Source organism: Rhinatrema bivittatum, chromosome 1 (genome assembly GCF_901001135.1).
Source record: "Rhinatrema bivittatum chromosome 1, aRhiBiv1.1, whole genome shotgun sequence".
In the NCBI taxonomy this organism is placed as follows: Eukaryota; Metazoa; Chordata; class Amphibia; order Gymnophiona; family Rhinatrematidae; genus Rhinatrema; species Rhinatrema bivittatum.
Genome location: NC_042615.1, coordinates 775,073,080 through 775,096,723, shown reverse-complemented (window position 1 = coordinate 775,096,723; position 23,644 = coordinate 775,073,080). Strand labels below are relative to the sequence as shown.

General features: G+C 43.3%; 1 protein-coding gene across 1 annotated transcript in view; it reads left to right on the top strand.

Annotated features, from left to right (window-relative positions):
* The window catches only part of DCC (DCC netrin 1 receptor), a 1,677,934-nt gene that overhangs the window by 879,240 nt on the left and 775,050 nt on the right, over positions 1-23,644 (top strand). Inside the window, exon 9 of the mRNA XM_029571056.1 lies at positions 22,705-22,859. Within this exon, the coding sequence (XP_029426916.1) occupies positions 22,705-22,859 (155 nt within the window). The remainder of the gene's footprint in view (positions 1-22,704; positions 22,860-23,644) is intronic.

Sequence of the window (23,644 nt, the reverse complement as noted above, 5' to 3'; positions counted from 1 at the left end):
TGATGCTGACAGTACTTTGTGGGAATCATGCTCATTTCAGTGCTGCATTACCACTGCCCCTCTGCCTCTGCCTCTGATGCTCCCATTTATATACACTAGCCACCAGCTTCTCCTTCCAGTAAGTCAGAGTGCCAGACTGGAGGCACTTTTTCAACCATGGGTCACATAGGATTCATCTGTGTGAGGGATATGAGCTAATTTTCCACTTACTGCAGCAAGGGGTTCATGAGTACCAATCCCTCAGCTGCCAGAAACTGATGGAGAGTAGTAGGGATTGTAAAGCTTATTCAGATGGCTTGCAAACTAGATAGGCCATATGGTCTTTTTCTGCATTCATGTTTCTGTTTCTGGAAAATGTATTACTTCTCCACCAACATATTGCTTATGGGGATGATCTCATCCAGGTTAGCTGCTGTTGAACTCAAATCATCCATACCATTCATGAAGAGTTCAGGCCTTCTAGAGCTTGCATTGTCTTACTATATAAAACTCCCTAAATCTGTTTTGGCCTGTATGTTTATCTTGATTAGATTGTAAACTCTATTTAGAAAGGACTGTCACGTATGTGCTGTTTGTACAGCTCTATAGAAATGCTAAGTAGTAGTGCTAGTAGTACACAATCATAAAGCTCCAGGGGGCAATGCACACCTATCTCTGTTTCCAAACACAGATTGTGAAGGGATATCTGCTGTTCCACTAACCTCTTCAACATCATATATGTGGAATTCCAGCATGTACATAAGAACATAAGAAATTGCCATGCTGGGTCAGACCAATGGTCCATCAAGCCCAGCATCCTGTTTCCAACAGAGGCCAAAACCAGGCCACAAGAACCTGGCATTTACCCAAACACTAAGAAGATCCCATGCTACTGATGCAATTAATAGCAGTGGCTATTCCCTAAGTATAATTGATTAATAGCCGTTAATGGACTTCTCCTCCAAGAACTTATCCAAACCTTTTTTGAACCCAGCTACACTAACTGCACTAACCACATCCTCTGGCAACAAATTCCAGAGCTTTATTGTGCGTTGAGTGAAAAATAATTTTCTCTGATTAGTCTTAAATATGTTACTTGCTAACTTCATGGAATGCCCCCTAGTCCTTCTATTATTCAAAAGTGTAAATAATCGAGTCACATCTACTCGTTCAAGACCTTTCATGATCTTAAACACCTCTATCATATCCCCCCTCAGCCGTCTCTTCTCCAAGCTGAACAGCCCTAACCTCTTCTGCCTTTCCTCAGAGGGGAGCTGTTCCATCCCCTTTATCATTTTGGTTGCCCTTCTCTATACCTTCTCCATCGCAACTATATCTTTTTTGAGATGCAGCGACCAGAATTGTACACAGTATTCAAGGTGCGGTCTCACCATGGAGCGATACAGAGGCATTATGACATTTTCTGTTCTATTAACCATTCCCTTCCTAATAATTCCTAACATTCTATTTGCTTTTTTGACTGCTGCAGCACACTGATCCGATGATTTTAAAGTATTATCCACTATGATGCCTAGATCTTTTTCCTGGGTGGTAGCTCCTAATATGGAACCTAACATCGTGTAACTACAGCAAGGGTTATTTTTCCCTATATGCAACACCTTGAATCAGATGCTTGTTAGGCATACTGAATTTTTCTGTCTTCTCAAGGAGAAGTTGCTCCACCTTCACACTTCTATGGAAATGTCCTTCTATTTTCCTGCACCTCTCTATCATGGCTTTCAGGAATGGTTTCCTGTTGTTTTTGGGCCCTAACCCAGTGCATCCCTCACTGCCAGGTGCAGAAAGTGTTCAAAGCAATGGATGCCCAAAGAGCCCCCATCTTTAATTGCCTTAACCATATTTATATCACAGTTTGTCATAAGAACATAAGAATATGCCATACTGGGTCAGACCAAGGGTCCATCAAGCCCAGTATCCTGTTTCCACCAATGGCCAATTCAAGTCACATGTACAGGCAAGTACCCAAACATTATACAGATCACAAGTTACTATTGCTTATAATTACCATAATAGCAGTTTATGGATTTAACCTCTAGAAACTTATCCAAACTTTTTAAAACCCAATAACACTAACTACAGAAACCACATCCTCTGGCAATGAATTCCAGAGTTTAACTATGCGCTGAGTGAAAAATAATTGTCTTTGATTTATTTTAAATGAGCTTCTTGCTAACTTCGTGGAGTGCCCCTGGTCCTTCTATTATCTGAGAGAGTAAATAATTGATTTACATTAACTTGTTCAAGTCCTTTCATGATTTTGTAGACTTCTATCATATCCCCCCTCAGTCATCTCTTCTTCAAACTGAACAACCCTATCTTCTTTAGCCTTTCCTCATAGGGCAGCCTTTCCATGCCCCATATCATTTTGGTTGCCCTTCTCTGCACTTTCTGCAATGCAGCTATATCCTTTTTGAGATTCGGTGACCAGAACTGCACACAGTATTCAAAGTGCTGTCTCACCATGGAGCGATACAGAGGCATTATGACATCCTCTGTTTTATTTTCCATTCCCTTCCTAATAATTCCTAATATTCTGTTTGCTTTTTTGATTGCCACAGCACACTAGGCTGACAATTTCAATGTATTATCCACTATGATGCCTAGATCTCTTTCCTGGGTGGTTACTCCCAAGACAGAACCTAACGTTGTGTAACTACAGCAGGGGTTATTTTTCTCTATGTGCATCACATTGCACTTGTCCAGGTTAAACATCATCTGCCATTTGAAAGCCCAATCTTCCAGTCTCACAGTGTCCTCCTGCAATTCATCACAGTCCGCTTGAGATTTAACTACTCTGCATAATTTTATGTCAACCGCAAATTTGATCACCTCACTCGTCATACCCCTTTCCAGATCATTAATAAAAATATTAAAAAGCATCGATCCAAGTACAGATCCCCGAGTCACCACTGTTTACCTTTTTACCACTGTGAAAACTGACCATTTAATCCTACTCTCTGTTTCCTGTCTTTTAACCAACCTGTCACAAAGAAACCTGTCAGAACACTCCTGTTTCTCAACTCTTGCTGCTAGCTAGCCCTCCAGCACCTTTCTTATGGCTGATAAGAGTATTGCATGAGGAAAGTCTATGCATCAACTGAGTTTGCAGCAATGCCTACCTGCACCTTGATGTTCCATCCTCTCTAGGGGGCTGATGCAATACAGTGCGCTCAGGCGAATACACTGTTTAACCCACTGTTGGACGCGGGTTAAATAGGCACTAATCCACCCCATAATGCAATAGGGGGATTAGCGCATATTTAACACGTGTCCGACGCGGAGTAAATGAGTTAGCGTTCATCACATGCAAATGCATGTGAATGAGGCTATTACTCATTCACTCCAAATACAGAAAGATAAATGTGCATTTCAGATGCACATTTATCGCTCTGATATTAACGCCTGCCTGGAGCAGGTGTTAATAGCTGCGCTCATTGAAAAGAAGTACAGAAAAGCAGAAAAAAACTGCTTTTCTGCAAATTTCTAAATGCCTTCTGGGTAAATACCCAGAAAGACACACACACACATAGACACAAATTTATGATCAGTGGTAAACCTCAGCTGTGTGTGTTTGTGTCTTTCTGTGCTTATATGAATCTGTGTTTTTGTGTTTATGTTTCTTGGTGTCCATGTGGGGTTCATGGGATGTGTATACATGTATAGGTGTGTGCCTGGAGAAGAAGGGTTATTTTGAGATGGGTGTGTATATTTGTATGGGTAAACGTCAGTCTGTTTTAAGATTGATAGGGATGTGCATTTATTTATTGATAGGGATGTGCATTTATTTGAAATGAATGTGGAAATTGCAAAAATGAACCCATTTTGATTCATTTCAAGGAAACCAAAATTGAGAGGAAAGAAAACAAATATTTGCCTTTTAATTTATTTTCAGCAAATAGTGTGCACTATGTTCAGGCAGTGTGCATTGTTTGCAAATAGTGCAAGCTTTTTTTTTCCCAAAAACTAATTAAAACAAAAAAAAATCAAAACATAAAAACAACAAAAACATTTTGCCTGTGCACATCCCTGTTGAATATGTATATATGGTAGGTTTGTGGGAGGGATTGGAAAGACTGGAGTATGTATGTGTGTGTACATGGTTGGCTCGGCTGTATAAAGATTTGAGTAGGTCATATTAGACCACTCCCCTCACTTGGGGCTGCCAATTGAGGCAGACAATGTACCTCCTCAACCCCAGCCACCCAGCTCCTTAGTTATCCAAAACTCAATCTTGCCCCTCATTTTCTCTGAGAACATTAGGTCCCCTTTAAGCCACCTGTCCCCCTTTCCAATAGAAAATTAGGCTGGAAGGGCCCCCCACAAATTCCCCCTACCCTCCCTAACAAACCAAAAATAACAGTAGTGGCCTAGTGGCCCCCCTGGATCCCTCCACACCCCATTACCTCAAAATATGCATGTCGACAAAGAAAAAAGGCCCAGGATATCTCCTAACCCTGGACCTTGTTGGCACATTTTCCAAAATGGTGCTGACCAGACCCTACCCCTGTCACATGACAGGGTCAAGAGCTAGGAAACTGTACCAAAGCCATGTGGCCATGGTCCAGTCCTTGGACCTTGTCCCATCACATGTCATGGGTAGAGTTTGGTTGCCGCCAGTTTGGAAAATGGCACAGACCGGACTCATGGTTAGGGGTATACCCAGGCCCTCTTCCTTTGCAGATATGCATATTTTGAAGTAGTGGGGTATGAGGGGGTGGTCTGTGGGGGTGACTAGGTGACCATTGTTATTTTTGATCTGTTGGAGGGGTGGAGGAATTAATGGAACCCTACTGGCTTAATTTTCTATTGGAAAGGGGAGGTTGGGGAGGGTTTGATGGGGGAACCCTATCAGCCTAATATTCTCAGGGAAAATTGGGGAAATGAGGAGATATTGTGTAACTAAGGAGCTGGGTAACTGGAGGTGTTATCCTACAGCAACTTAATTGTTTTTTTGTTGTTGTTGGGGCCACCTCGATTTGCAGCCTCTGGGTAAGTGGGGAGGTTCTAATAAGATGTCTGGTGATTTTTTTTATTAATACTTGGGGTTGCTTTGGGAGCATTGAGACCCACATTAGGGTTTTGGTGCTTCTGCAATAGATTGATGATTTTCAAAAAGGTGTAGATAAAGCAGCATGGCTGACAAATTTCTAAATCAGCCATGTTATTTTATTTACATAGAATTACGTATACACAAGCTGCTTTGCATTTGCAAAATGTATTCATGCAAATTCCATGCAAAGCAGCTCATTGTAATAGAGGAGGATTTCTGGCTTAAAAATTGTGCGATATTGTGAATATCACGTGATTTCAATGAGATAGGATTATATTGAGTAATATACAGTGTTTATTGCATTATATATGCTATTTAATGCACATTATAGCCCTGGAGGCTTGCTAAATCTCCCCCAAAATGGATAAGGCATTTCAGTGTCAAGATTCTGGTTGTTAGGCAGCCTCCTCTCCAGCAGAGGTCCTCATGGAACCTTGCTTTCTCTTGCTCTAGCCACCTCCTTAATTGTCCTATGACTCAGCAAGGCCAGCTCTATTTAGCACTTCTTCTTCTACAACATTGTAAATCTTCATTAAGTCACCTTGCCTCCTTCCATTGGTCATCTTTTCCTTGTCTTGCTATTGTGTAGCCCCCTGTGGTCTTCTTGTTTCACTTGCCTTGTGGCCTCCTCAGCCTTCCTGACTTTTCCTGTGGCCTCCTTGGCCTCAATGTCTTGTCACGCAGCCTCCTTGGCCACCCTGCCTTGTCCTATGGCCTCCTTAGCCTTCTTTCACTGTCTTGTGGTCTTTGGGCCCCCAAGTCTTGCTCTGCCTTGCCTTATGGCCTGCTTAAACCTCCTTGTCTGTTTCTCCCTTGTCTTATTTTATATGTGCCTTGCTTTACCTTTGTTCCCTGTTAGCCTGTGTTTGTATATTCTTTATCCTAGTTTTGTCCTGTTCAGTCCTTGTCTTGCCCTGTCTTCCCTGTGTCCCCTGCTCCTTGTTGGCTTCCAGTTCTAGTTCCTGTCTTTACTCCCTGGTCTTGTCTCCAGTTCCAGTCCCTGTCTCCAGTCCCAGACCTCGGCTCTTGTTCCAGACCTTGTCTCCAGCCCCTGGCTGTCTCCAGCCCTTGCTTGTCTCCAGCACCTGCCTGCCTTCAGTACCATCCTGTGCCTCTTGTTCCAGTCCTTGCCTCCAGATACAGCTTTGTCTCTGGTGCCTGTTTTACTGCTTGTGCCTGCCTTGTCTCCAGCACCTGCCTTTCCTCTAGACTCAGCTTGACTCTAGCTCCAGCCAAAGACCCACCAGTTACCAGAACCTGCAGGCTCAACTAAGGGGGAAGTGGCAGTCAGGCGGAAGACCCTGATCTGCCCTGCCTTGAAGTCCTATACTGTCCTTTGGGGGAAATCCCCGTATCCAGCTGTTTCCCCAGTCATGACATCCAGAGAGCATGATCAAGATAAAAAAAAATACCATTTTCCTTGTTCTTTTAGATTTGATTTCTTTAAACAGTCTTTGTTTCAGTGATCATAAAACACAGCTAGGGACATAACAGATTAAACAAGAACTGTGGGTTACTGAACTGAAGCATTTTGAAACTGAGACAGGCAAGTTTTTATTGCATCTGCAGAGAAATTGGCAACCAATGAAGATCCTGTAGCAGGGGGGTAACATGCTCATACTTTTTTTTTTTTTTTTTAAATAAGCTTGGCAGCTGTTTTCTGCACTAACTGTAACCAGTAAATTAAACAAAATGAAAGTGCAAGGCAACTAAGGACAAGAGCGTGGATCAAAAATTTAAGATCTACAATACTAAGGAAGGATCTGAGGTGCCAAATAAGGCACACCAAGAAATCAGAATTCTTCACTAGCTTAGAAACACGGAGAACAAATTCCAACTGTGAGTCAAATTTGACTCCCATAGTAGTAACCACATTTTTTAACTTAATTTGAATACCCAGCACTGAAGGGCAAGGTAGTCCTCTCTCATCAGCTTTTTCAGTAAACCAAATTGCTGCACGTTTGTCTGGATTTACCTTCAGTTTCAACAGGTGAAGTCAGTTTGCTACCTCAGTAAGACAGCTTTTGAAACTTGCCATATAGTTGACTTTCCAGTCCGTCTTCAGAAAGTTATTTTCCCACAGACAGGCAGGCAGACCCTGATCCCTTTTACATAACCTTTTGCAACATTCGTTATGTTCCAAAGCACAAATATGAACTAAAGTCCTCATCCAAATTCATTCCATTTGGAAAATAACTGACAAATGTATAAAACAATATAATTTTCTTTGATACAGTTTTTGCAATGAATCTCCTATTTTGCCTATTGTTCTTTATTCATTTTCTATTTTATAGAAAACGTAGACTTTTATTATCCCTGGTATTGCAAAATAAGACATTTTTTTTAAGTTGTTCTGGTTTGTACCCTGATGTTCCTGTACTAAAAATAAGGCTATATGAGTAGTTGGATGTAATCAGAATTGGCTTCAGAGTTCTTCTTTTTCCTTCTCCTGGTGACCTTACTTGGGGCAAGGGTTGCCATGCTCATTTCTCTGTTTTATCTGGTGCATGTCTAGTGCTTCCATGCACTGATATACTTCATTTCAGTTCTAGCCCTCTTTTTTTTTTTTCTGCACTGCATATTTAGTAATTTTGTTCTTCTTTCTTTCTTCGGGCCCAGCCAAGTCTGCACACTGCTTATTTTTTTCACTGTTTGATCTTAGCAGGCTTGCATTTTGTCCTCGTCACCGAAACCTATTGTTCTTGTTTAAATTAACTCCTTGAGAACATAGCTAGCTTGGGATTTTATGTTACTTGCAGAACCACTGTAGCAATGCAAAAGGCGTTGGTTTGAAACAAAAAAAAAAATCAACTTAACAACATTCTGCACATACTCGCAGGAAATATTTTTGTTTTATTTTGTGTATGGTGAATGTAGCAAATAATAACATTACTGTGGCAGGGCAGGGGGGAACTGATTGCTGTTAAAGAAGCATGGAGTCTCTTCTGCTAATGACAGTCAAACAGTCTTGAATCAATGGAAAAAATATCATATTTGCCTTTTTCTGAATATATAACATTTGCAACTGTGACCTATCATTCCAATAACCCATTAAGCTAGCTCTTTCCTATTAGAAAGAGTAATATAGTTTCTCAGAATAATGATAGCAGGAGGTAGCGAGGTAACAGGAGAACTCTTAGGTGCTAAAGCATTGTCCCGCGCTATCTCCATGTTATTCATTGCTCAGCAAACAACATTAGCATGACTCTTCCATCTTGACACAACTAATTAGCTGTTTGACATATCTTAACAGCATTTGTTGCTCATTTATGACATATAGAGGAACAGTATAATTATACTTTAACACGTTGATATGTTAGGCAAAATGATCTACAGTCACTTTTGAGATTTTATAATGAGAAAACCTCTTTTTGTCTAGTGTTCAACATTTATAGGATCTGTGTCTTTGGTGATAGTGGACTTCAACAAGATTTCCTTTGATTTTCAACAAATTCTTTTGCACGTAGAAGTGAGAATTTAATAGCCTTGAGCAGAGCTATAGAGAAAATCCAGACAGTGATTCCTAAGCTTCTACACACACAGCTTTACATAGGCTCCCATCATGCCCCATAATACCCTGTTACCTTTGCAGTCCTGAACACAGATTGCCAGACAGATCAAGCACATTTCTGATGTTATGAGCTAATGTCCATTCAGTAAAATATTGTATTTGTGACCTAGAACTGGTCTAGATATACAGAAGTATAAATTGCTTTATATCCATTTTGCTACCATACCCTTAAAGACTAAAGGAAACTAAAGGAAGGAGAACTTGATAATACAGAACTTGAGCATACATTATGCTCAGTAGATTTCCTGCATGCTGTTTGTGTCAGCACAGGGGGCTGTGAGACTCATGTGAATGAACATAATTAATTATGAGTTCTATGATTACAGCTCACAATTTTAGATACAGAGGTATAGCCCAATCCACACTGGTGTACATTATACCTTATACCTGGCTACTCACTGAAAAGGTTATTCCTCATTCACTTAGCTCATCTTGTGTTCACCTGTACAAGCTTTTAGGTCTACTAAAGGTCTGGTTAGGAGTTTGGTCAGTAATTTTGTCAGGAGTTGGCTCTGCTTCTGGCTATTCTTTTTTTTTTCTTTCTTTTTCTCATCTTATTGTGGTTCTTACTGATGATGATGAGCCAAGTCTCTCACTCATGGCCTGATGTAGTAGAGCTGAGGTAGAGATGTATAACTGAGATCACACCCTTAGGCACCATTCCAATTCTGGCTGGGGTTTGTATCTTATCTTTTCCAGCTTCTTCTGTCAGAACTCTATATTTGTTCACACTTAAGTTCCTTACCTGGATGCACCCTGGGTGTGATCACTGGGCTGTGGCAGTTGTTTATTGCCAAGACTTCTTATCATTAAGTCCCCATCTGTTGAACTATGCAAGTTGCATACATTGTTTTTATGCAGAGAGGTCAGCTTCTATACCAAGGCATCAATTGAAAGTTCCATAGGTTACAGTGCTAATGACCAGGGTGTGCTGTGGTTATGCAACAGAGTCTGTGGACAGCAGGCCAGTATCATGGGTAGAATCCAGAGTCATAGGTTCATGCCATAGTCTTTTGAGCACGGGTCAAAATACTATGAGATAGGTCTCATAGACTCTTGCTGTGTACATGCAGAGCTACAGTTTCTACAGGGAGGAGGAATAGCCTAGTGGTTAGAGCAGTGGACTATGAACCAGGAGACCAGGGTTCAAGTCCAGCTGTCACTCCTTGCACAAGTCACTTTACCCTCCATTGCCTCAGGTACAAAAACTTAGATTGTAAGCCCCCTGGGGATAGAAAAATACCTACAGTACCTGAATGTAAACCAGTGTGATATCTCAATTGAGATCAAATATTGGTATATAAAAAAATTAAAAATTAAATAAAATTGCTCAGTAATTGAAAAGTCATCATAGCTGTTTACTGTTAGAGACAGCTATCTCTGATATTCTTTTAGGGACTGATGCCAAGGCTAAAGTGGTTTGCACAGAGCCAGAAGGGCTTATTTCCAATATCTATAAGTTGTTTTGCAAAGGGCAGAGTTGCTCATGCAACATGATTTCTCTCTTTAAGCAGCTTATTTTCTTTCTTTAAAAGTTAGGTCTTGTTAGTCTCTGGTCTAGAATGCCCCATTCATTTCTAGTAGCCAAAGTGTGTAGGAGCTAAATCTCCTATCTTATCTTTCCTATCTTGTTCTGAACTTTAATGTCCACCCAGCTCTTACACAGGCATCCACATGACTGGGTTTGTCTGGCAGGTTGCATGGTCAAATGAACTAGCAGCTGAGTTGGTCTGGCAGGCTGCTTGTTGTGGAATAAGTAGAAGTTCTAGCAAAAACACGGTCACTCGCATAGCTGGGTCTGTCTGGTAGGCTACGCAGGAGACATAAAAGGCCAGATGTTCAGGCATTGGCCACACTGGTGTTGCTGGCTATTTAGATTATTATAGAGCTTGGTGATTAGGCATAGGAAAAGTGGGTGCTGAAAGGGGAACTACAGGGACATCTTGTATTCTCTTCTGTGCAAGATGGTGGCGTACAAAGGAAGAAGATAAAAATGACTGACCTGCATAAGTAGACTGACAGCTGGGATGTGTCCTTTGTGTGGACTAAATAATTAAATAGACCAGATGATATGTTTCTGTCATCTACTATGGTACTCTGTTATTAAAAGACTCACAGCATCTTTGTTCACTTACATACACTTCTTTCATATGATAGCTTCTTAAAAATTACACTAGCTGCAGTTAACTGGTGTGAATAATTTATATTGTGCAAGACAATATATCAGTCATTAATTTGTGCTGTAAAGCATGCAGAGTTATTGCAGCATTTCTTTGGACTCTATCAGAGAGCATCATATGCAGAACACTTAGTAACACTTCAAACTTTTTTTTTTTAAGAAGAAGCTTTTAGTAAGCGAGATAGAGAATAGAAAAAAAAATATCAAACACAAATAACAACCAACTTCTGGACTAATGTGGAGCTATGTGACTTACTGACTGTTGTTGAGTGCAGCCTTTTTGATGAAGTTGTAATTGCTGCTTCGCTGGAGTACTACAGCTCTTCAGAACCAAGGCTAGAGCAGTCACCTCTTTGTTTTTCACAGAAGCAACTGTCTTAAATCTTGCTTTTTGTTCAGACGATAGTTATCCATATGATAACAGAGGCTAAAACTCATGCAATATACAAAGAAATAATTTGTCAAATTATTTAGGAAATCAGTTTGGTCCTATAATGTTTGGTATACTCTATTTCCCCATTAGAAATAAAGGTGAGATGTCATCAGGTAAGGTGTGTTTTCCCTATTTCACCAAGCTGCTCAAGCACAGTAAAGAATACACTTCCTATAAACAGGTGGATACAATGGACAACCATGACTTCAGTCATTGCCTCTTCTTCAGCACTCTCAATCCAATGAGCAAACCATGAGTGGATATAAAAGACTGCAACTTTATTTGTAAAATCAAAAGACTGTCAACAATCTGTCAAAGTTATCTGACTGTAATAAATAGATGCCTCTTCTTAATAACCCCTGCAAATATAATCACATGGACAATGTATGGGGTATTAGAGCTTAATAGGCTATCTCTGATGTCCAGTATCATCTGACCAGGCAGAGGGAAAGCTTCCTCTCCTTCCTCGCCATTTTCTTGTGAAAATGGCATCCATATGAAGGAAGAAAGTCAATACACACACTCTCTAGCCCCTGAAGCATATGATACATTGAATTGCTGTCAGTGTCGGGCTCGGTACCAGAACAATGTGGAAAATCAAACAACAAAAGAAGGAGAGGAAGCTTTCCCTCTTCTGAAAGATAAGTGTTGATCATTTTCTCCTGCCAAGTGGTCTTAATCGTCAAGAAAGTGTTGATGAATATTTGAATGAAAGCGAGATATTTTAGTTGCATATATAAAAAAAAAATAAAAAATTGGAAAATGGACAATGAGAATTGCACATTGTTTCCTTGCAAAATGGTGCATGTATACTTTCACAGGTATAGCCTCAAGATTGGCAATTACCTAGTCAGATGATACCAGACATCAGAGATAGCCTGTTAGGCTCTAATACGCTATACCTTGTCCATGTAAAGTTATCTGACTGACTGCTGTGGATAAACAAGGAAATTCAAAATTCCCAGGTCTGTTGGCTCACCATTTATAAGTGAGTTGCCAGATCTGTAAGTCTTGGACCTCTAGCATACTTCCAAGTTAGGACAACTTCTTCTGCTATGGGTGTACCTGGCTTATGCTCTGAGAATTCCAGAGCCAGCAAACCAAGTACTGCCTGAACTTCCCACCTGTCAGCCCATTGCAGGACTGCCTCAACCACATACTAAGATGGCCCCTTTCCAGTGTAGCTATACCCAATCAGGCCCTGTGGATTTCTGAGGCACATCTGGCACCATGCCAGGTCTCCATTCTGCTCATCTGATGCAATAGTGCTTCATTCGCTAATGTGTGATCCACTGAACAGTTCCTTTGAGAAGATCACCCATTCCTTATGGAATAGGCACAGTCCTCCTGGATGAAATGCTGTGTATTACAGTTCTGACTTCCAGTTAATCTTTTTGTTCCAATACATCTATTTGCTGCAACAGAATACCTATGAATAAAAGTATAGAGTGAACAATAATGTGTCTACAAACACCAGTTATTGCACTCATTCAATTATTTTGATCAGAATTAAACAGTAATCTATTGCAGCCTGGATTTTTGTGAGACCAGGATTAGAAAGGTATATTATTAGAGTAAAGACTACAAAGGATTAGTGTGGCAAGCACTGCAAAATGAATTATTTTGACAAGCCTTGCAAAGTAGATTATTTGCAACAGGCAAAACAAAGTAGATTATTGTAACAAGCATTGAAAGTAAATAAGCAGGGTTAATAACAGATAAGTAGGGTGGGTGAGAGTGAGATGACTTCAGCGGCAGAAAGTGGTTACTGCTTGTGCTTAACAGGCATAAAATCTTGCTCCTGCTCAGCTTCTGACCCTCCCACAAGTCTATCTGCCCCAGGAGACCTTGGTGGGCATTGTTCTCGCTGCCACCAGCCCATAAGAAGGGAGTGGGTTAGGACCAGTTTCTGGGGCAGGGTGCTAAGTTAGGATTCAGCTCTGTATAGCAGGGTTACAAGGCTTTGTAGATTACAAGTTTCCTAATTCTTGCCAATTATTTTAGATAGAAGGTCTGTAAAATGAATGGAGCACTCATACCAACCTTACTGAACAGTGGCACTGTTTTTCTACATACATTAGCTTGTTCTCAATGGTTTTGAAAAAGCTTTGAGGTGAAAGTCTTTTTAGTTGTTTGTGCATAACAACAAAGGAAATTTGATATGGAATAACAATATATAGTGACAGGTTTATAAGTCATTGAAAATATTTTAAATTTTCGGTTTGTTTCTTAATGCCCCAAGTGCCTCATTCTGAAGCCTTTATGGAAAGCATGCTATTTTCTTGTGCTTAATGTGTGCCATTCTTCAACAGAGCAGAGGACTGTGGGGCATGCCTGGAATGAAATCTGTTGTGGCACTTGTTCAGGAGTCAAGATAAATATTTTCAAAAAGGTTTGCTTGAGTGCTGTATATGAAAGCACTTGAATTTGTAATTTGAAAGGAAATGGTTGAAAGGAGGAAGAATGAGGCAGATAAAGAGAGAGACAAATGAGAGAAACTGTAGTGAGATTTATATGGGGTGAACATGCGTTCTTATTAGAAATGCAAGGCAGCTTGGGCACAAGGAGCACTTAAATCTCTAAGCTCTACGTTCCACAGAAACTGTGCTGGTCAAAGTCTCCACTGACCTTGTCCTTCTTGACCTATCCACTGCTTTTTGCCACCGTTGATTACTACCTACTCCTTGGTGCAATGCACTCCACTGGATTTTGGGAATCTGTTCTCTCCTGCTTTTCTTCTTACCGCTCCCTTCCTACTATATCCTCTGGGGTTTCTTTCTCCAATCTGCTATCAGTCACTGTGCCTCAAGGCTTTGTCCTAGACCCTGTTCTCTTTTCTCGCTATACCTTTTTCCTTGGCATCATCTTTCCTTCTCTATCCGTATCTAAACCACTGCTTAAAGCTCATTGGGGCCCATATTCAGAAAGTCGGTTAATGGCAATGTATCCAGCTAAAGTTAGCTGGATAACCTGTCCCATATATTCACTGGGATAAAGGACCCACTGAATATAACTAGGCTAAAGTTATCCGGCTATGTATAGCAGGATAACAAAAACCTAACTGGCTATGTTTGATTGCAGCTGGTTAGTTTTTGTTATCTGGTCTTGTGTGGCAGGTTAATGCACTAATTAACCAGATATCTTTAGAAGATATCCAGCTCTTAGTAGCGCTGTGACTGTCATTACCTAATAAAAGAAAGGTACAGACTGGAGGGCCAATCCCCTCCCTCCCCCCCTCCCCAAAATGTGATACAAAAGACTTGCCAGGCTGTAGATTTCTACCCTCAAACCCCTCCCTAAACCTTTTTAAAACTTGAGGACGTGCCTGGCCCCAATCCCCAGTCCTGATTGTAAAACACTCTGATCGGCCTCCTCCCCACCTCCCCTCCCCCCTCCCCAGCCATTCTCTCACAACAAAGAGTCCTGGCACCTGCCCCTCCCCATCCCGATCAATACCTTTATGATCTGTATCGGGAGCGAGGGACCCTGTGTCCCACTAGTGGCGCTTCCAGCGCTGCTCTGACCCGCTCCACAGTCAGAGCAGCGCTGGAATTGCAGGGAGAGGGACAACGAGTCCCTCACTCCCGGCACAGATAAGAAAAAGGTATTGGCCAGGATGGCAAGGGGAAGAGGGAGGGGGGAGGGGCAGGCAGGACTCTTCGGTGTGGGTGAGTGGATGGGGGAGAAGACAGGGAGGCAGCCAATCAGAATGTTTTGCATTTGGGACTGGGCACCAGGTGTGCTAAAGCCATTTTAAGTCTATAGGAAAAAAAATGCTTAGCATTTCTGACCCAAATAGGTGAATTTTAAAAGCCTGGCACCTGCCAAAACTGGGAGATACTTGCAAAAGTCAGGCTGGCGTGCATCGAGAGGATTTTATAAGCCGTCTGTGTACGCACGTATCTCCCACTGTGTGCACAAATAAAAAGTTTAGAGAAAGGGGCGGGGCTTGGGCATGGTCTGGGCAGGCCATGGGCATTTCGGGATTCAGACTTGAAATTTGCGCGTACATAAGTACGTGCACTGGTACATGCCGGGGTCCCCTGCCACATAACATTACTTCCGCTATGTAAGCTATAAAACAAAACAAATCTAATCAATTCACCAGAGTTGTAATGGTCAGAGCTAATGGGGGGAAGGGAGGTTATTAAAATAGGGGAGTTTGGAAGTCCTATCCCTTAACTGGGTGACCTGGGAACAAACTTGGAAAATGGCAAATGGTGTTGGCGTGTGCCCCTTGTAAAATTTCCCTACTTGCGCAGTAGATACAAGATTTGCACACACATGCACGTCTTCATTTAAAATTGAGCTGACATACACTCACGTCCAGCTATTTTACAACTTATGGGGCAGATTTTCAAAGGGGTACGCAAGTAAGATACGCGCGTACTCTCCGAAAACCTGCCCCAAGCTCCCCCTGCGCGCGCCAAGCCTATGCTGAATAGGCTCGGCGGCGCGCGCAAGCCCCGGGACGCGCGTAAGTCCCGGGGCTTTCCTGGGAGGCGTGTCGGGGGTGTGTCGCGGTGGCACATCATCCGGGGTGGGGCCGCGGATGTGGTTCCAGCCCGGGGGCATTTTGGGGGCATGGCCGAGGCCTCCGAAACTGCTCCTAGGCTGGGGAATCGCTAGCCGGTGGCTGGCCCGGTGCACACAAGTTACTCCTGCCTTGGGCAGGCGTAACTTTGCCAACAAAGGTAGGGGGTTTAGATAGGGTTGGAGGGGTGGGTTAGGTAGGGGAAGGGAGGGGAAGGTGTGAGGGGGTGGAAGGAAAGTTCCCTAGAAGGCCGCTCCGATTTCGGAGCGGCTTTGGAGGGAATGGAGGCAGTCTGCGTGGCTTGGCGCGTGCAGGCTGCCAATTTTGCGCAGCCTTGCACGCCGACCCCGGATTTTAAAAGATATGCGTGGCTAAGCCCGAATCTATTAAAATCCAGCATACGTTTGTTTGCGCTGGTCGCGCAAACAAAAGTACATGCGGGCACAGTTTTTTAAAATCTACCCCTATGTGCATATGTGTGACCGGCATATGTGCATACATGAACCTGCCCTGTGAATATGATCAAAGCATAAATCAACAATGACCTGAAAGGTAAAAGCAGAAAATAACCTGAGAACTGCTTCTGCTTAGATATTTCAAAAGCAGAGTTTGGAAAATCAGCGAGAAAGACATTGCTGTATGATAGATGAGAGAGGATGAAACAGTGAGTAAATGTTATTAATGACATCTGAAGTACTTTCAGCTGCAGGATTTTAGACTCAGAATATTAATGTAAAAATAAATCTATAAATTCATCTCACAACTGTCCACTAAACATGTTAATAGCTACTATGGGCTCCTATTTGACACCTCACAGTGCTTGTTCAAAACATAATGGATTCTGCTTCCTCCAGGCACTTTCATAATGCCTCTTGCCTCATATTCTAGGTTTTTGGCATTCACTTCTTACATTATGAATAGGGCTCTACCTAATTTGTGGGGTGAACTTCAAACAATTGCATTTGAGTAGCAGACAACAGAGACAAAACCAAGTGAAACAGATGATTTGTCAACCCCTACTGATTTCACGGTTTTCTTTTTCCAAAAACTGCAGATGTTGAAATGTTAGGCCTCGGCCTCATTACATGTAAGGGGTTTAATTATGAGGAAATGCTAAGATTCCAGGGCCCCACAAGTTTAGCTAAAACCGCCAGTTTGAGAATAGTGGTTAAGCAGGACCGGTGCAAGCATCCTCGGAGTCCTAGGCAAACCTTTAGTCATTCAGCTCCCTTTCCCCATCCAACAGGTCGATACAGTAAGGCCGCGTTAGAAAGAGTGCAGCAGTGCCGGGCGCACCCTCGTTTGCCGCATGCACAGTTCTGATCACATACCGCTCGATACTCTATTTAAATTGCTTGCAAATGCAAGCCGCGTCTGCGAAGTGTTAGGCGAAGCGTTAGGCGAAGCGTTAGGCCCGCGCAACCCATTTTACTGTATAGGCGCTTAATACAGCGCCTATACAGTATCCTGGGTGCGCTGGTACCTGTCATTTCAAATGTCATTTCAAATGTCATTTCAAATGAAAGCACGCACGTCACGAGTGCCCAAATCGACGGGCGCTCCAGCCAATGAAAGCACGCCTGTCTATGTGCTTTCATTGACCTGAGCGCCCGTCGATTTGGGCGCTCCAGCCAATGAAAGAACGCTTCGCTCCGCTCGTGCCGGAGAGGGCACAGAACAGTGGGCTCTCACCTCACGCCGAGCCAGGAGAACCGGGACCTGCGCGGGGGGGAACGCTGCAAGCCGCTTCACAATTTGGCCGAGCCAGGAAGGAAGGAAGGATTGGGGTGGATGGAGAACCGGGACCTGTGCGGGGGGGACTGCTGCGAACCGCTTTCGCCACCGGCTGCCCCCTCTGGAGGACGGCAGAGAAGGGAAGGAGCTGAAAGCAACAAAAGGTAAGAAAGCAACAAAAAGTAATGTCGAGTCACTTCAGGAGGAGGGGAGGAGGGGATTTTAGGTTTTTAGAGGTTTCCTTTTGGGGGAAAGTTTGCTGTCTACCATTACCCCTGCCTCTAACGCAGGGGTAAGGGTAGGCGCTATGTTAGCAGGTTAAACGCAGGGCAAAATGGCAGGGTAAAATAGCGATAGTCGGGGCGCGCGTTACTGTATGGGAGGGAATAGCTAATTCGATCGTTTACATCTCATATACATGCCGCGTGCGGAAGGGGTTACCCGGTGATTTAAAGAGGCGGTAAGAATGGGTTAAAGGGGATAGTGTATCGCGGGTTGGACTAACGCGGCCGAAAAGTGAGTAGAAAGTGGGTTAGGAGCAGGGTAACCGCGGCCCCACTTTACTGTATCGAGCTGTTAATTGTTGATGACAGTGGTTCCAGCACAGCGCTCTCTTCTTTGTTGGCATTAGCTCTCGTATACTACCCTTCTGGAACTCATGCTTGTAGGATTTTGCCAACCCCAAAATCTTGGCACTCTAGGCAACTTCCTAGTTTGTCTAATGCAAGCACCAGCCCTGTGGTTAAGGTATAAAAAGGCAGCAAAGCAAACCTAGAACAAGGTGCCAAGTGAAATATTTTGTATTGCTGAATAAGAGGCAGGATGGGTACATTTGTCAAGGTACAAAAACTGTAAACCAGCCAAGGAGCAAACACCACACGTAGTAATGTAAATACCTTAAATACAAAACGTGAGTGGAAATGAAATAAACATTCAAAAAAAATATATGTGTATAATTTTTGTGAAGCATCAAACGTGGAGCTTCATCAATAAAGTTTTTAGCAGATGAAATGCTCCACCCCTTGTCATTATATGCCAGTCTTTTCAATATTGCTTTGAGATGGAATTCAACAAGATTTTAAAATGTGAATTCAGGTGCCTCAAGTGTTTGTCAATGAAGAATGGTACTTAACTTAAATCTTGTTCAAAATCACTGTTCATGTAATTTCAACAAATATCAGTGGCATCCTTCCATCAGAAATGATTTGACTGCACTCCAATCTTGTTGAAGACCATTTCAAAGCAATATTTAAAAGACTGGCAAATGATGACATGGGGGTGAAGTACTTCATCTGTTTAAAACTTTATTGATGAAGCTCCATGTTTGATGCCTCACAAAAATTATACTGATATACTGACATGCGCTGCTGCGCATGTTATAAAATCCAGAGTCAGCGCGCACAGGGGGGTGCACAATTGTGCAACCTGCGCGCGCCGAGCCGAGCAGCCTGCCTCCATTCTCTCCGAGGCCGCTCCGTAATGGAGTCAAAACCTAAAAAAGTAATACATTGTCGCAGCGCCATCCATCTATAGAGTAATTATCTAATGCCAATAGGCAGACTAGTTTGTATGATTCTAGTTATTATCCTGTAGAATACACATCTGTTAACAGTACTTACAATGCTTAAGGGATAATTTTAAAAGTCCTGCCTGTAGTGATTCTGGGAGATATGTGCCTGGCTGAGCCGCACACACACCGTGTGGATTTTAAATGGCCTGTAGCCACCCGCATGTCTCCTGGTACATGCACTAGAACAGTGTTAGCCAAAAGGGGTGGGCAGGGGAGGGACATGGGCAGGGTCTGGGCGGAGCTTAGGCACTCTCCTGCTGAAGCACGTGCTGGGTTCCGATTGGCACGTGCAACCGGCTGCTGCTCCAGAGAGCAGGTAAGTTTTAAAACAAAAAAAATGTAGGGTACTTAGCAGGGTTTTAGACGTCAGGATTAGTAGGAAAAATGGGAGGCAGGTTAGGTAGGGGGTTTAGGAAGTAGAGATGTGAATCGTGTGATCGATTGTCTTAACGATCGATTTTGGCTGGGGGGGAGGGAATCGGATCGACGCGGTTTTGTTTTTTTAAATATCGTGTAAATCGTAAATCGGGGGAGGGCGGGAAAACCGGCACACTAAAACAACCCTAAAACCCACCCCGACCCTTTAAAATAAATCCCCCACCCTCCCGAACCCCCCAAAATGTCTTAAATTACCTGGGGTCCAGTGGGGGGGTCCCGGTGTGATCTTCCACTCTCTTGCCAAGGTTGCGTTGATAGAAATGGCGCCGGCGCTACCTTTGCCCTGTCATATGACAGGGCAAAGGTAGCGCCATATGGCCGGCACTATTTTGCAAAATGGCGCCGGCCGTACGGCAACACGATTTGAGTGCAGGAGGTCATTCTCGGACCCCCGCTGGACTTTTGGCAAGTCTTGTGGGGGTCAGGAGGCCCCCCCAAGCTGGCCAAAAGTCCCTGGGGGTCCAGCTGGGGTCCGGGAGCGATCTCCTACGCTCGTGACGTCGGGGGACAGGAACCAAAATGGCGCCGGCGCCATTTCTATCAATGCACCCCCGGCCCGAGAGTGGAAGATCACACCAGGACCCCCCCCACTGGAGCCCAGGTAATTTAAGACATTTTGGGGGGGTTCGGGAGGGTGGGGGATTTATTTTAAAGGGTCGGGGTGGGTTTTAGGGATGTTTTAGTGTGCCGGTTTTCCCGCCCTCCTTCTTCCCCTGATTTACAATTTTTGACGATAAATCGGGGGAATTCCTATTATATATCGCCTCTAACGATTTTTGACGATTTAAAATATATCGGATGATATTTTAAATCGTCAAAAAACGATTCACATCCCTATTAGGAAGTCCTCTCCTAGTTCATTCCTTTATTGAAGCAGACTGGGAGGCAACTGGAAATGGGGCCTTAGGCATCGCTGTGTGCATGTTTTAAAATTTCCCGCCTTACACGTGTGAGTTGGCATTCGTGCCCACATGCACACATGCGTGTGCCGATATAAAATCAGATGCATATGTGCTTGCCGGTAGCAGATTTTATAACATGCACGCATTGACACACGCAAGTTATGAAATCAGCACGTCCATGTGTGCGAACTGGTAACCGCGCACACATGGACGCCCGCACGCAGGTCTTAAAATTTACCTTAGAATGTACAATAACAAGACTCTTTTTTTTCTGTCATTAGCTAAATGTTTATGATACAAACCACATCTTACTACCTAGACCAAATATGTTTCTTCTCATTGTTAACTAGAGATGTGAATCGGAACCGGATTCGGTTCGGTTCCGGTTCCGATTCAAATCTTTCAATTTTTATAGTCCGGCACGATTGGTTTTTTGTTTATCGGCTGCGCCCGAGCAGATAAACAAAAAACCCACCCCGACCCTTTAAAAATGACCCCTTTGCTTCCTGACCCCCCCAAAACCGTTTTAAAATTACCTGGTGGTCCAGTGGGGGCACGGGGAGCGATCTCCTGCTCTCAGGCCATTGACTGCGCTAATAAAAATGGCGCCGATGGCCCTTTGCCCTTATCATGTTACAGGGTATCCATGCCATTGGCCGGCCCCTGTCACATGGTAGGAGCACTGGATGGCCGGCGCCCCCACTGGACCACCAGGTAATTTTAAAACAGTTTGGGGGGGGGGGAGGGGTTCGGGAGGGTGGGGGAAGCAAAGGGGTCATTTTTAAAGGGTTGGTGGATTTTTTTTTATCAGGCCATCTGCACCATTTTTATTAGTGGCAGCCAAAATGGCGCTGATGGCCCGAGAGCAGGAGATCGGTCCCGGGGCTTCCACTGGACCACCAGGTACTCATAAAATGTTTTGGGGGGGTTCGGGAGGGTGGGGGAAGGTAAGGGATTAGATTTAAAGGGTCGGGGTGGGTTTAGGGGTTGTTTTGGTGTGCCGGTTTTCTCGCCCTCCTCCCAAATAACTCCCGTTAGGGGACGCTAACCCATTAACGATTTTTCACGATAAATCGGGGGAATTTCTATTGTATCGCGCACTCTAACAATTTTTGATGATTTAAAAAATATCAGACGATTTTTTAAATCGTCAAAAAACGATTCACATCCCTATTGTTAACCCAATTTTAAAATATAGCACTTAAGGCTGCAGTCCGCATGTACAAATTATGCTTTGGAAATCAGCAGGTACCTGTGAATCCTTGAATGGCACACTCGCACATAATTTATGCCTGCATTGGGGCAGATGTAAATGTTCACATCTACATTTATGTGTATACTTTTGATTTTCAAATAGATGAATGTAAATGTTTTACTTGTCCCAAGAAATGCCTTTTTCCAAGTGAACATAAAATTAAAAGTGAAATTGCTTCGTGTGTACTTTTATATATATAACCCCAGAGTAATTTTCAAAAGGCCAATATATGTGCATAATATGGTATTTCACGTGCATATACACTTTTGAAAATTCAGTTTGTTCCTCACCAGTTTTCCTTCACTTTTCTACCAAGGCAGATAAACAGCTATTAGAATGTATCATTTCAAAACTATAAAGTGCCCATCCTCGATTTGGGCCAGATTTTCGTATCTACGCCAGATTTTATAACATGCACACGCAGCTTTCCATGTTCCCTCCGAGACCGCTCTGAAATCGGAGCGGCCTCGGAGGGAACTTTCCTTCTGCCGCCCCCACCTTCCCCTCCCTTCCCCTACCTAACCCATCCCCCAGTCCTACCTAATCCCCCCCCCGACCTTTGTTTTTAAAGTTGCTCCTGCCTCTGGGCAGGTGTAGGGTGTGCGCACGCCGGCTGAGTGCCGGCGCGTGATCCCCCAGCCTAGAGGCCCTCCAGAGGCCTCTGGCCATGTCCCCGCCCCAGCCAGCCCATGCCCTGCCCCTTTTATCAAGCCTCGGGACATACGTGCGTCCCGGGGCTTGAGCGCATCGCCGGGCCTATGCAAAATAGGCTCTGCACCTGCAGGAGCGGTTACGCGAGTAAATCCTGAGGATTTACGCGCGTAACCCTTTGAAAATCTGGCCCTTTATTTTTTCTCCCATAATACCAGTGTGTCTCTAATCAAATGCTGTAGGCTTCAAAACAAACTCCAATTTTATCTTTGTAGAACTTATAGTTCAAGTTGGCAAAACTGGTGTTTTTGGCCTCTTATATAAAAATAAAATTACAACATGTCTGGCAAGCAGGTTTAAAATACTTCTCTTGATATTTCTATACAGGGAACGAGCACTGAACACTTCTCAAGTTGGTGCCCTTCAAGTTACTGTCGGGAATTTGAAGCCCGAAGACGTATACTCCTTCCGAGTTGTGGCTTATAATGAATGGGGACCAGGAGAGAGCTCTAAACCACTTAAGGTTGCCACTCAACCTGAAAGTAAGTATGTGGAACACTAATCCTAAGATTTCAAAATACTGTAGTATTCCAACTATACAGAATACATAAGAAATGTATTAATTTCAAAATATATTGGATTCTAATTTAATGTCAAAGCTTTCCGGACTCTTGTTTAATCAGTTTTATAGGGGGTGTTGCTTGCCATTTGAGCATTACATATGTTTTTTTAAGCAATGAAAAGGCATGTAAGGCGTGCACAGCGACGGACTCACAATGTCGGACCGGCCCGGGTATTCACCGCCCAGGCCGGCCCAGGACACGTCACGTGGTCTGCCGAGCGCGGCTCTGTCAAGGCCGTGCATGGCAGACCACATGACTGGAGCGATCGGCCCACCGGGGGATGCCCGATCCCCCGATAGGCCAATCCGCCCCGGGGGTGCAGAACATTGAAGTCCTACTTCCACCTTTAGTGCTAATTATTGCAGCTCTGATTTGCGTGATCATTTAGTGTCAACTTTGGAGAAAGCGCTCTATTTTATAAAGAGTTTAAGGAACAAAAGCAAATAGGTTAGATTGCTGACACACATTTATATGTCTCTTGTTTCAAGCTGAGGGGGCTTGTTGACGTCAGTTTCAAGGTCAAATGTTGAGGAACATGAACGTTCAAGTTCAGATAAGACCCCTTTTCAGACAGCAAATGTAGTGAAATTAATGAATGCATTATTTCTGGAATATGGTGAGATTTTTATTTTTGTATTAAATTTTCTCACAAATTATTCAAATTGTGTTTTTATTCAAACAGTATGGGGCAGATTTTAAAAGGT